We start from the raw sequence: 14264 nt of genomic DNA on the forward strand, positions 1-14264 counted from the left end.
GAGAGGCTTACACAGCTGCCTGTTTCCATTCACATGAGCAGTGAAATCAAATCTCAAGGCATCCGACAATGAAAAGGAAATCAGAAAAGGAATGGGAGAAAGAGAGGGTTCCGAGTTGGGAATGGGAGAATTTTAAATTCCAAACCGCAGTACTGCAAACCAAATAATTATTGATTCTCTTCACTGTGCCATTTAATTTCCTCTGGATGGCCCTCTGCACCCTCTGCTGTGCTCCTCAGGCTCCGGCTGTACTGTACTGTATTGTCCTGTCCTGTACTGTACTGTCCTCTGGGGGAGAACATGTGAGTGAGGATGTGGAGGGTTCCATTTGGTAAGGGCTATAGGGCTAGCTAGCTGTAACTCACTGAGCGTATGGCTGCTTCATGGAAGGCCCAGGCTACATGGGGCTTAGTAGTGTACACGTTTATGTACAAGTCAGAGCCTAAAACATGGTAGTAATTAACAACAAACTCCGTTCAGCTATGATCCATATCCTAATCCATAGCTGATCACTGTTTAAGATCTTAACCTGGAGATAATGTAACAGCAAACCAAGCCTTGATCATCTAAGCTAAGCAATTTGATAACTGGATCAACATAGTCTGATAATAGTTTTTCACATAAACAAAACATAGACCTATGGAGATATAGGATGTGGATTGGTTGCTTCTCATGATTATCATCATGCAATAGTAGTTCCTTGGCAGTAGTTTTTTCTGTCTATCTTTGAGAAGGTGATTGAAACATAACGATTATGATTGAAACATAATGCGACAGAGCTCTATAGTAAGCGACCTGTACGGTCATACGTGTCGATCAACCAAATGTCTTTGTAACTTCATAATCCAAGAAGCTGTAATACTGAGATCTACACCACCTCAGTCAATAACAGAACAGTTCTTCTTTTGTTGTTACAATATGAGTGAGTCATGGCTGCTACCACAGACAACACCATTATTTATACAGCACTTCTGAGGTTGAGAACCGCCCATTCTTTGCACAAGGCAAACAGCCAACAACAACTGTCAAAACAGAAAGGTCTGATGAATCCTCAGTAATACAATGCTTTAAGATATGAGAAAGAAGAGTCTAACAAAACAGCAAAGCAGACAAGGTAACGTCAGCAGTGTAATGTACAGGTAATAGTTGCTCTGTGGACACAAAGTATTCAGCAAGCATGCACTAACAACCATCTAAACACATGTACATACGATATCAAAAGACATCTGGAGGGCACGACAAAGCCTATTCCCCCTCAGGAGACTGAAAAGATTTGGCATGGGTCCTCAGATCCTCAAAAAGTTCTACAGCTGCACCATCGAGAGCATCCTGACTGGTTGCATCACCGCCTGGTATGGCAACTGCTCGGCCTCCGATCGCAAGGCACTACATATGGTTGTACGTACGGCCCAGTACATCACTGGGGCCAAGCTTCCTGCCATCCAGGACCTCTATACCAGGCGGTGTCAGAGGAAGGCCCTAAAAATTGTCAAAGACTCCAGCCACCCTAGTCATAGACTGTTCTCTCTGCTACCACATGGCAAGCAGTACCGGAGCGCCAAGTCTAGGTCCAAAAGGCTTCTTAACAGCTTCTACCCCCAAGCCATAAGACTCCTGAACAGCTAATCATAGCTACCCGGACTATTATTATTTTTTACGATATATCGTATCGTTTTGACAATATCGCAATATTATTTTTGTGCTAGTTGGCTGTACCTGCACCAAATGTCCAGCATTTTTCCTGCATAGCTTGTTCTCCATCTTCTTTTTAAATAGGGTTCCAATTTGTTTTCAGCACTTTTATTTCCATGACTGATCAAAACTCATTTTGTCATGGCTCTCTCTCGTCCCTCTGCAGCAGACATATGGTGAGCAATATGTTCGGAACATTGAATAGCAATAAAATCACAGTATCGAATCGCAATACATATAGAATTGTGAGAATCGCAATACATATCGTATCGTGATAATACGTAAAAATGTATGCACACATGACTGTAAGTCGCTTTGGATAAAAGCGTCTGCTAAATTATTATTATATTGTATAATGAGGTCCCTGGCAATTCCCAGCCCTATCAAAAACCCTTCTCAAAACACTACGATCCAGTCTAGAGTGATACAACTCCAAAAATCCAATAACTCACAAATCTCTCTTGAAAATGTCTTGCTGACTGTTCTGTAGGAGTCATATTCACTTAACTCATAAGCACATTACATAAGGCTGAATGACAGCTAGGTAAAGCTCCCAGGCATAAATACCACAAGCCTTTAGTCCTTCTAACATCTTTTCTTCACCTGCCACTCTCCTCTTCTCTCCCGTTCCCTCCTTCCCAGGCGCCAGGAGGCACTTACCGGGCTGGGCTGCTATCACAAAGCTGACTAGAAACCCCTCTCTGAGTCTAAGCAGACACATCATCTTTTCCTCCTCCTGGCTCACATAGAGGAGACTGGCTCCGTGAGGACAGGAATCCTGCTCTGAGACTGACTGGGACACTGCGTGCCGTACCTCTGCCTCACCTCGAACCTGAACCTGCGTGTTGCTGCCTAACCCCTCAGTGGGAACCAAGAAGGAACAGCGTGCGTCCCAGGGGTGTGAAGAGGAGGAGTGGAGGGAAAACTAACTCTCCCTCCCTCCTGTGTCATATTGACTGACTGACATGCATGCCGCTCACTCCCTCCCACATCTCCCAGCTAATGTGCAGAGCTAATGTGAAGGCTGTACTGTACTGCACCTCTGAGGAGAAAATACTGTATCAGTCTGGCTATGGTCTCTTACCACACAGACTAGTGTGACTGCTGCACTACTATAGTGGCATTCCACCTCAGTGTGAGATGGGCTGCATGTGCAGACAGGCAAGGGGCAGTGTGTGCCAAGCACGGGTCGATATTTCATTCACTGACTGTAGGTTTCCACTTGGGAGAGACATGTGAGACGTCTTCATGAGAAAATGAATAGGAATATGAACACAATGTAATGTGATTTGTTGTAATGTCAAACTGCACTGTAGTCTACTTAATGTGCCGAAAACGAAACGTCCTCCTCCTCTATTCAATGACCCTGTTATCGCAACACCAACACTTCAGGTATGTGAGTGCCTCGTATCCCCTCACACACACACACACACACACACACACACACACACACACACACACACACACACACACACACACACACACACACACACACACACACACACACACCCTTAAATGAGTCATCACCTCAGTACAATAACTTCCCAGAAAGGGGGATGATAACATCAGGAATATCAGTACTCCAGGCTTTATAATGTCAAAGGCTGCTGTAGCTAATGCTTAATTTATGGGATGTGAATCAATATCGTTAATCAACTACTGGTCCAGTCCTTTGATGGTGTAACAGGAAAGAGAGAGATTAGAATAACAGCAGCAGCAGAAAGACTCCTTTGAGTCTCTCAGCAGGGACTCAAGACCTTACACTACCAGATAAAACTGCTACAGAAACACTGACTGTGAAACATTCAATCTCTGGAAAAGACACAGGCCAGATACGGGCAATAGAGGACATGATAGATTGGTTGATTGATAGATTGATTGATCTGAACTTTATTGACATGGGGGCCACTTACGTCGATGGCGTCCCTCTCGAAGATGCGTAGCTGCAGGAAGAGTTCCAGTTTGATCTTCCTCTCCTGAAACAGCTCTTCCATCTGAGCCTGGGCCTCATCCAGCTGCTGTAGGACACTCTGGATGTGGGCCATGGAGCTGTTGTGGGGCGTCTTGTTACTGGAGATAGCAGAGTCCCTGTGTGGAGGCCGGGGTCAGAGGTTAGATAGATCAACAAACACATTAAATACACTCGTTTCAATATCATGAATTACATGTAACACTGTTTGGTGGTGGAACAGCTAGCAGAGTTTAATTATGTGTTAGACGGCATGCTTTTAGAAGCTTAAAATGCACCTCTGTTGCCAGTTAGTAGCGTGCAGTGCTGCTATCAAGGTCTCTTAATGGTAGGGTAAAGGGAGACAGTAATACTGCTCTACAATGCTGCACAGTTCTAAATAAACACAAAACAACCTTTATTACTTGGTAAATTAGCATATTTATGGGCGGGTAGGGGCTAGAAGGGATTGATTTATGATAGAGGATGCGTGCGCTGTGAGCTACCTGAGCTGCTGGATGAGGTCCTCTCCCTCCTTGATGACGTTGACAGTGGCTTGCAGGGTGGTCTGCTGCTGCTGCCCAAAGCGTTTGATCAGGTCCTGCACCGCCTCCACAGACTCAGCATACACATCATCCAGCAGCTCCTTCTGCAGCTCCTCCAACCACGTCCACAGCTGTGTGGGCACACAGTGACAGACAGCCCAGGCGGCCAATCAGAAACAGCGAGGTAAAGAAGGACAAATTAAAAGCAGAGGAGAGAGGGAGAGAAAGAGGAGTGAAGGAGGGAGCTGCATTGAGTCATTGTGGCAGGATTAACCATCTGGTTATATTAGCATGGTGGCTCAAACCAAAGCACCCGTACCAGCAGGTAGGACCCTCCCTGCCCAATCTACCACCCGCCGCGTTTTTTGTTTGTGTCCCAAATGGCACCCTATCCCCTATATAGTGCACTACTTTTGACCAGCTCCCATAGTGCCCTTTTCTAAATAAGTGTCCTATGTAGGGAATAGGATGACATTTGGGACCCAAAATGTGTTTTGTTCCAGTTCATACAGCTCTATTTTTCCATGATAACACACAAAGACAGGCAAACACAACACAGGCTAAGAACAGAGGAGGAAAGTTGGAACCGGGCCTGGCCTAATCCAACCACCTCTATACAACAGATGGGTGTTATCACACCATATGGTAGCATAAAATAAATGATGAATTAATATGAATATCAGGCCATGTACTGTAAGACAATATAAATGTCAGCACACGGAGTAAAGTACAGCACGCTGGCACAGAACCTTTACAGAAAGGTTCATGCTGTTCAATAATGCCTAAGCTAATGACACTGACTTAAACAACACAGATTGCAAGTTAACTTTCTCATATACAGTTGAAGTCGAAAGTTTACATACACCTTAGCCAAATACATTTAAACTCAGTTTTTCACAATTCCTGACATTTAATCCTAGTGAAAAATCCCTGTCTTAGGTCAGTTAGGATCACCACTTTATTTTAAGAATGTGAAATGTCAGAATAATAGTAGAGAGAATGATTTATTTCAGCTTGTATTTCTTTCATCACATTCCTAGTGGGTCAGAAGTTTACATACACTCAATTAGTATTTGGTAGCATTGCCTTTAAATTGTTTAACTTGGGTCAAACGTTTCGGGTAGCCTTCCACAAGCTTCCCACAATAAGTTGGGTGAATTTTGGCCCATTCCTCCTGACAGAGCTGGTGTAACTAAATCAGATTTGTAGGTCTCCTTGCTCACACACGCTTTTTCAGTTCTGCCCACACATTTTCTATAGGATTGAGGTTAGGGCTTTGTGATGGCCACTCCAATACCTTGACTTTGTTGTCCTTAAGCCATTTTGCCACAACTTTGGAAGTATGCTTGGGGTCATTGTCCATTTGGAAGACCCATTTGCGACCAAGCTTTAACTTCCTGACTGATGTCTTGAGATGTTGCTTCAATATATCCACATCATTTTCCTTCCTCATGATGCCATCTATTTTGTGAAGTGCACCAGTCCCTCCTGCAGCAAAGCACCCCCACAGCATGATGCTGCCACCCCCGTGCTTCACGGTTGGGATGGTGTTCTTCGGCTTGCAAGCCTACCCCTTTATCCTCCAAACATAACGATGGTCATTATGGCCAAACAGTTCTATTTTTGTTTCTTCAGACCAGAGGACATTTCTCCAAAAAGTATTATCTTTGTCCCCATGTGCAGTTGCAAACCGTAGTCTGGCTTTTTTATGGCGGTTTTGGAGCAGTGGCTTCTTCCTTGCTGAGTGGCCTTTCAGGTTATGTCGATATAGGACTCATTTTACTGTGGATATTGATACTTTTGTACCTGATTCCTCCAGCATCTTCACAGGGTCCTTTGCTGTTGTTCTGGGATTTATTTGCACTTTTCGCACCAAAGTACGCTCATCTCTAGGACACAGAACGCTTCTCCTTCCTGAGTGGTATGACGGCTGCGTGGTCCCATGGTGTTTATACTTGCGTACTATTGTTTCTACAGATGAACGTGGTACCTTCAGGCATTTGGAAATTGCTCCCAAGGATGAACCAATTTTCTTTCTGAGGTCTTGGCTGATTTCTTTTGATTTTCCCATGATGTCAAGCAGAGGCACTGAGTTTGAAGGTAGGCCTTGAAATACATCCACAGGTACACCTCCAATTGACTCAAATGATGTCAATTAGCCTATCAGAAGCTTCTAAAGCATGACATCATTTTCTGGAATTTTCCAAGCTGTTTAAAGGCACAGTCAACTTAGTGTATGTAAACTTCTGACCCACTGGAATTGTGATACAGTGAATTATAAGTGAAATAATCTGTCTGTAAACAATTGTTGGAAAAATTACTTGTGTCATGCACAAAGTAGATGTCCTAACCGACTTGCCAAAACTATAGTTTGTTAACAAGACATTTGTGGAGTGGTTGAAAAACTAGTTTTAATGACACCAACCTAAGTGTATGTAAATTTCCGACTTCAACTGTATCAAACACTTGAGATCCTTGTTTTGAAAAATACAATAAGCTTAACGTTGTTTTTAGGACACTATAGTGAAGCACCACCTCTAAAGGTAAACCTGTCACCTCTCGCTCAGCCAGAACATTGAACAATGGGAAGAAACACTAATTCACAAGGTCTGCCTTCTTACAAGGGAAACCTTTCAAACACAGCACACAAGTAATCTTCACCACAAATAAAGACATGACAAATTACAGCTTTGAATATGAGGCATTTCAGAAACAGAACAGCTTCCTGAGTTTTGGCAATAGCTAGTGGCTCCAGTCTAGTAGAAGAGAGTAGTGAGTGGAGGGGGAGGGAGGCACTGTGTTTAGGCTGTTGGAGATATGTGTTACGCTCAGGAAAATACCCCTGTGTGTCAGTATCAGAGTCACTTTGGGCAGCCCATCCGCTGTCACAGGACACATACACATAATTAAGTGATAGTGCATGAGAAGCTGGTGTTTGGAGGATATATTGGCACGGGTGTTCGTCTCGGGCCGGCAAACCATGCCAATATATCCTCCAAACACCGGCTTCTCGGGCATTATCACTTTTATACAACGGGTTACCAACATATTCAAATAATGATTTACATATTTTAATTTAAAACGTTATTTTGATTAATTTATTCATTCTAATTCATCCTTCCACAAGATATAGTCCCGACACAAATATAGGGTTGCTACCCATGCCGGCTGGTCGTTCGTTCTATCGGTTCGGTTGCCAGAGACACGACCCAGTCGCTAAGTCTTTTTGTTCTGTATCTATGGACGCGACCCAGTCGTTCGCTCTAAATGTTCCATTGCCATACTGGCTGGCAACGTTCTTATCCCTTGCTTGCTAGCTAGCCAACTACGGCTAACTTACAGTCACGTCAAACAGTGCAGCCAGAATAACAACAAAGTAGCTGCATTTGCATTTGCTGTTTTCTAGTGACATTTATTTGGATACATCCATAACAATGAGCTAATGATGCGCGATTTCACCTGGCATAGAAAATGTGCTCTCTCATCAGGACACTGTTGTTCAGAGGAGCTAGCCAACAACACAGCTAACACAATCACTTCAAACTGAAGCTGGAAAGACTGCAATCTAGCTGCACTTTGTTTGACCTGTTTTCTATTTATATTTCTTTGTATATATCCATAAAAATGATGCTGATTCATGATTTCGACTGGCTGAGAAAAGCTGCCTGCCTGCCTGTCTTATCCTGACTCCCGACACATTCATTACTACGTGACAGCTGGAGATCGAATTTGAATATTGAAACAACGTTGCAAATGTTGGAGACAGACAGCAAGGTTTATACAAATCTCCACTGTTGAAAACTAAACGTTAATCCAAAAGCAATTTGGAACAGAGTAAATAGGCATTTAAACGTCATAGATTTAGTTGTGGAATAGACACTGGCTGGAATGCGGTTTTAACCAATCAGCATTCAGGATTAGACCCACCCGTTGTATAAATACAATATAACGCATGCACACACACTCACACTCCTACTCTTCAGTGTGTGGGCTGTGTGTTGTGTGGCAGTACTGATGTAATACATTCTTCATGCCACTAAACTCCTGTATCAAACCTCTTATTACCCTGGCTGGCTGTCATCTCTATCACAACACTAACTGGGCTGGGGCGAGGGGGAGGTTGAACACCTTTAAAGGCAGAACTTAAACTTTCCTCAGGGTGAGCAGTGGAGAACCCAGATGTCATTACCACCTCCAGAGGGGTATCAATATTACAACAGCTAGCTGGCAGATCTCAATACATATAACTTTCTTTAATAGTTAAATGGGTTAAAAGTCGTTTCACACTCAGATTCATGCAATTTAGTAGACTCTGAGCCATAGCCCTGACTAGAGACACACTGTAGATCGAATACAACAATAACTTTCATTAGTACAGTTTTGTAAGGGGACCTGCAGTAATTATAATGACCCAGGCTCGTACCTCTTTGACGTGAGTGTGGAAGGCCACAGACATGTCCAGGAGGACCTTGCGTTGCTCCACGCGACGTACAAAGTCCTGGATGCGGTCCTCTAGCTGGTGGGCTGCCTGGTAAATCTCCTCTGGATCACACTCTCCTGTCTGGGCCAACTGCTCTGCTGCCTCCAGCAGCTTGTCAGCGTTAGTATAGGTGTTCTGGACAGGGGGACATTAGAAGAGACATTATGCGGACTGCCACATTACAGGTAATTATATGAACATATGGGCTATGTCACAACTTCCTTCGAAGCGGCCTCCTCTCCTTGTTCGGGCAGGCTTCGGCGGTCGTCGTCACCGGCCTTCTAGCCACTGCCGCTCCTCATCTCATCATTCCATTTGTTTTGTCTTGTTTATTACACACACCTGGTTCATATCCCCTCATCAGTACCTGTATAAGTGTTCCCTCCGCCCCCTTGTCTTTGTGTGTGATTGTTTATTGTGAGGATAGTGAAGCTCGGTTGAGCTCCGTGTATTTTGTATCGCCGGGTTATTTTTCCTGTGTGCCTTGTTGGTTCCAGTGCGCCTGTTTTGTGCACTGGGCTGTTTTTACGCATTACTGCGTAACTTTGTATTCCGGAATAAATCCTGTTATTCTGTGATTTACCCTCCTGCGCCTGACTCCTTCAAATCACCCATCACAGGCTAATAATATATAAATGAATAAGTTCAAATTTTTTTACATTTACATTTTTAGTCATTTAGCAGACGCTCTTATCCAGAGCGACTTACAGTTAGTGAGAGCATACATTTTTTTTTTTCATACTGGCCCCCCGTGGGAATCAAACCCACAACCCTGGCGTTGCAAGTGCCATGCTCTACCAACTGAGCTACACGGGACTACAAAAAAATACTATTTTTTTCTCTCTCTCTCTGTGTGTGTGTGTGTGTGTGTGTGTGTGTGTGTGTGTGTGTGTGTGTGTGTGTGTGTGTGTGTGTGTGTGTGTGTGTGTGTGTGTGTGTGTGTGTGTGTGTGTGTATCCCAGCTCACCTGGGCCACCTCCTCAAAGTCCTCGTGTCTCTTCTGCAGGGCCCGAGCTCTGTGTAGGGACTTCCCCACTCCTGTATGCTTACTGAGGAAGGCTTCACCATGGTTTTCTATCCAGTCCAGCACCTGCACACACACACACACACACACACACACACAGGGGCGAGAGAGGGAGAGACTGAAATACACTGGTACAGAGAGGGTTTGCCAGAGCCCTGTCTAATAAAGGCACTAGAGTGATGTAGCACATGCTGGATCACATCATCTGTGTACAGTGATATACCTTAGGAGAGTCGCTACTTGGAATCAGATACGTTGAGCGTTTGATTGAGCCTGCCTAGCTACAATGGAACCAATTAAATAGGCTAGTCCCAAACCTAGCACCCCATGCAGGCTCAATTAAATGCGTGAAGCATTTGCAAGAAAACAGATACTATTTGAACCCAGGTGTGGTGACAACTAGCCTATGAACAGGGATGTTACTTGTATGTATAGGCTGATCTGATGTGCTGTGCCACAAGGGGGAGCTTCGGGACCTTTAGATTGACGGACTGTGTCTGGGAAAGCTCTATTGAGGCCCTGTTCTGTCCAAGGCTACTGCCATAACATAATGCCTTCCCAGTAAGACCCACCCTCTACCCTCTGCTCTGCATCACTGTGCCAAGTTTGGGGCTGCGTCTCAAATGGCCCCCTATTCCTAGTCCATAAGGCTCTGGTCAAAAGTAGTGCACTATATAGGGAATAGGGTGTCATTTGGGACGCAGGCTGGCACTTTTAATAAGGAAACATGGATGAAGAAATTCATAATCCACTACAGACCAACGTGTCAGCATTTCTATAGACTGTGATAATACATCTTAGTTAATAATTGCCTTATTATTTATTGAACAGATGGGTGGCCAGTTGCCTCATCTCAGTATTATTGCTGAATAGAAGAATAAACGTGATTTTGATTGTGGGTTTTCAAGGTCTCTCCTCTTAGAGCGCATCATTCTATGGGACATATGGAACACGCAACACATTATGTGGCAGTAAATTGGATTACCATGGCAACTAGTACATATCAGGAGAGAGAAAGAAACAGAGAGAGAGAGCGGGAGAGAGAGAGAGCGGGAGAGAGAGAGAGCAGGAGAGAGCGAGAGAGAGAGAGAGAGAGAGAGAGAAAGAGAGAATAGCGAGCATGTCCACAGGGCACAGAGAAGTAGAAACCAGCTCAGTCCTAATCACAAGGGCCTGTCAGCCACTCACGCAGATACGTTTTCACAAAGAGACCCCAGGAGTCACTGAAAACACTTTGAAGAAAGTGGAGAGGGCTAAATGTACTCCGCAAAATTACAACACGGTTCTCTTTGGTTTTGAACATGCATGAAAATCAGGTTTTAGATGGATAAAGCACTGTACAATAAGTATAGCAGTCTCTGACAATGATGGTACAGTGTGTGTGTATTATGTGTTGTGTGTTTGTTTGTGTGTGTGTGTGCCTGCGTCTGCCTAAGCGTGTGTGTGCCTGTGTGTATGTACCTGCTGGACGTCCTGTTGGAAGACACAGAGCTGCAGGCGCTGGTGCAGCCGGACCTTGCGGTGTTGCCAGATGTTCTCCAGTTGTCTTTGGTGGTGTAGCACCTCGTGGATGATGTCCAGCACGTGGTGCACCGCCTTGGAGTAGTTGGCCGAGGCCATCAGCGAATCAGCACTGCCCGGGGTCAGGGGCCGCTGCAGCTTGTCCAATAGGGACTTCCCGTCTTGGCTCACCTGGAGAGGAAAGGAGAAGATAGGAGAAGAGAAATCCCAGGTGAGGTGGGGAAAAGGTTGACAATGAACTTTGAAAACACATCTGAATCGGAATGATGCAGGATTACTTTAGTGCATGTTGCAGATGCTATTTATTTTCCTTTAAAACAAGACAGCACAAAAAGTGCTAATCACCCACTAATCACTTCAGTGCATGAGCATTGGGCACTAGAATGTGTAGTGACTGCAGCCCCCATAGTACCTCAGAGTAGGCAGTGGTGATGTGTTCATAGAGTCCTGTGTGATGGTGGATGGTGTCCTCCAAGTCCTGTAGCTCAGAGGGCAGGTCTCCCTCTCCACACGCCTTACACCACGGCTCCACATTACTCATGTACTGGAGGACACACACATGATCAGACATTATAATGGTCATCACAAGGGTGTGTGTACATGGTGGTGTGTGTTACAGAAAGAAGGGAGATCAAAACCAATAGCAGGTTAAAGGTATATTATGCTAATTCTAAACGGCACATTAGTTCCACTACTTGAACACTTTTCTATTTTAGAAGGATGGAATAGCGTCATGACTACCTAAATGTACCACAGCATTTGTATGTGCAATCATCCAACCACAGTAACTAGTGCACACAAAAACACTCTTGATCTAAAATACAAAAACGTGTACAGGGCAAAAACAGGCAATGAAAAATACTTATACTTGTCCTCATGTCTGTCTATGTCTTTCTAACCCTCCCTCTCTGTCTGCCTGTCTGTCTGTCTGTTTAGTATATCAGTCAATTAGACATTCATGGCAGGGGACGAAAGCAACATATTGCCTTTCAGGCAGCCCTAGCTAGCATTATTATTAGCGCTGCATCGTCCCAGCAGCGTACTACAATACCATTAAGAGATAGGAACTATTCTCATCTGTTCCTGTGGGAGCTGGCCAGGGAGAGGAGGAGAGGAAAGTAGGACAGAAAGTAGAGGCACTTCAGGAGAATAACGACACAAAACAAGTGATTATTCTAGAAATGGAGGACGAGGAGGGCGGGGAGATAAAAGGCAGAGGCATCATCTCATTTCATTTTTTCAGTCTTCTCTCTCTCTCTCTCTCTCTCTCTCTTTGTGTTTCTTCTCAACCATCCCCCGCTCGTTCCCAGACTGACAGAGAGGTCTCCGTTTACCACAGCTTCACTATAACCATGGTAAACAAACACACACAGCACTGAAACGTAGCTTCACATGCCAACCGCAAACAACCTAACAGCAGATACGACACCTCCACTTGAATCAGTTTGTTGGAAAACATATGACAACAACTAAGTCCATATATAAAATGGGCTTACAATCCAGCCTCTATCAAAGCAGGGTAAGATTCAGTCCATGGAGTAGCTTCAAATCCTTGGGGATAGTAGGGTACACAAACCTGTAGTCTATAATAATACCGCCCACCCTGCTACTCTGGACATCTAGTTTCAACCTGACCTCATGCACTACAATAGAGGTGAAGAGAGAAGAAGGCAGAGAGGTTACGGAGAGAGGGAGGAGGAGAAAGGAAGACAGAAGGGAAGAAAAAGCTTAAGTGATGAAAGACAGAGAGAGGAAGGGGAGAAAACCGAGGCAGAGAGAGGAAAAGAGAAGAAAATCACAAGAGTGGCCCACTGTGTGCGCGAGTGTCTTTGTGTGTGTGTATGTGTGTGCATCCTCCTCACCTGGTCTACCTTCAGGTGGAAGGCAGCAGACATCTCCAGCAGGGTAGAGCGTTCGTCCAGGGCAGCAGCGAAGGCCTTCCACTCCTGCTCTAACTGACCTGAGATCTGCTGGATCTGCTGCGACGCGTAGTGGCCAGACTCCAACAGCCGGTTCCCCACAGACATGATGCGGTTGATATTTACATAGACATTCTGGAAGGAGAGTGGAGGAGACATATTAGATATCATGTAAGAGGGGAGAAGACATGACAAGGTTAATAGTTACATAGATATTCTGTAAGGAGAGGGAGGAGACATGATAGACATTCTGTAAGGAGAGGGGAGAAGGCTTTAAGTAAAGTGTAACCAATATTTACATAGACAGAGGGAGAGAGGGAGGGAGACAGACAGACAGAGAGGGAGGGAGACAGAGAGGGAGGGAGACAGAGAGGGAGGGAGACAGACAGGGTGACAGACTGAGACAGAGAGAGAGGGAGACAGAGAGGGAGGGAGACAGACAGACAGGGAGGGAGGGAGACAGAGACGGGCAGGAAGGGAAGGAGGGAGACAGAGAGGGACAAGCAGACAGACAGACAGAGACAGAGAGAGAGGGAAACAGAAAGACAGACCGGCAGACAGAGAGGGAGACAGACAGACAGAGAGGGAGGGTTAGAAAGACATAGATCAGCACAGGGTGGGCCATGGCTACAGCCCCGGCCACAGGAGGGCCTACGTCAATAGTAAGGGCCTGGGAGGTTAACACAGGAGACACACACACACAACCCAGTCCAAATCATACACAAACACCCAGAGAGACTATTACTCACTGAGAAGAGAAAATAACCACTTCAGTCCAAACAAAAACACCAGCTATCCTTGGCCTCTACTCTCTTATGTTACAGTGAACAGAGGGGAGGTACACTGTCAACTGGAAACAGCAAATAAGACGGCTACTAGCACTGTGCTAAGTGCCTGTATTGTGAAACAAAAACCAAGCTGCATCCTGTTGAGAAAATACTTAGAATGGTCAAGCCAAAAATGTGTCCAGAATTGAGAATATCAGTGAAGTAAAAAACAACTTGAGATTCATGGTAAATTACATGTTACAACATTTCAAAATGGTCACCCAACTGCTGAACCAACAAACGCAGCCAATCAAAAGCTTAAGGAAGTGACGGTGAGTGTGCAGCTGGCAGCTGATGTTAGTTATCCT

At 44.9% G+C, this 14264-nt stretch overlaps 1 protein-coding gene across 4 annotated transcripts in view; it reads right to left on the reverse strand.

Moving 5' to 3' along the window:
* The window catches only part of LOC121570065 (triple functional domain protein-like), a 130087-nt gene that overhangs the window by 52131 nt on the left and 63692 nt on the right, over window positions 1–14264 (reverse strand). For all 4 annotated transcript variants that reach the window (XM_041881529.2, XM_045208466.1, XM_045208467.1 and 1 more), the window contains 7 exons: window positions 13073–13264; window positions 11623–11754; window positions 11151–11381; window positions 9633–9755; window positions 8609–8800; window positions 4147–4316; window positions 3606–3780 (listed from right to left, as the gene is read on the reverse strand). In XM_041881529.2, the coding sequence (XP_041737463.2) occupies window positions 3606–3780; window positions 4147–4316; window positions 8609–8800; window positions 9633–9755; window positions 11151–11381; window positions 11623–11754; window positions 13073–13264 (1215 nt within the window). The remainder of the gene's footprint in view (window positions 1–3605; window positions 3781–4146; window positions 4317–8608; window positions 8801–9632; window positions 9756–11150; window positions 11382–11622; window positions 11755–13072; window positions 13265–14264) is intronic.

This window comes from Coregonus clupeaformis, chromosome 28 (genome assembly GCF_020615455.1).
Source record: "Coregonus clupeaformis isolate EN_2021a chromosome 28, ASM2061545v1, whole genome shotgun sequence".
In the NCBI taxonomy this organism is placed as follows: domain Eukaryota; kingdom Metazoa; phylum Chordata; class Actinopteri; order Salmoniformes; family Salmonidae; genus Coregonus; species Coregonus clupeaformis.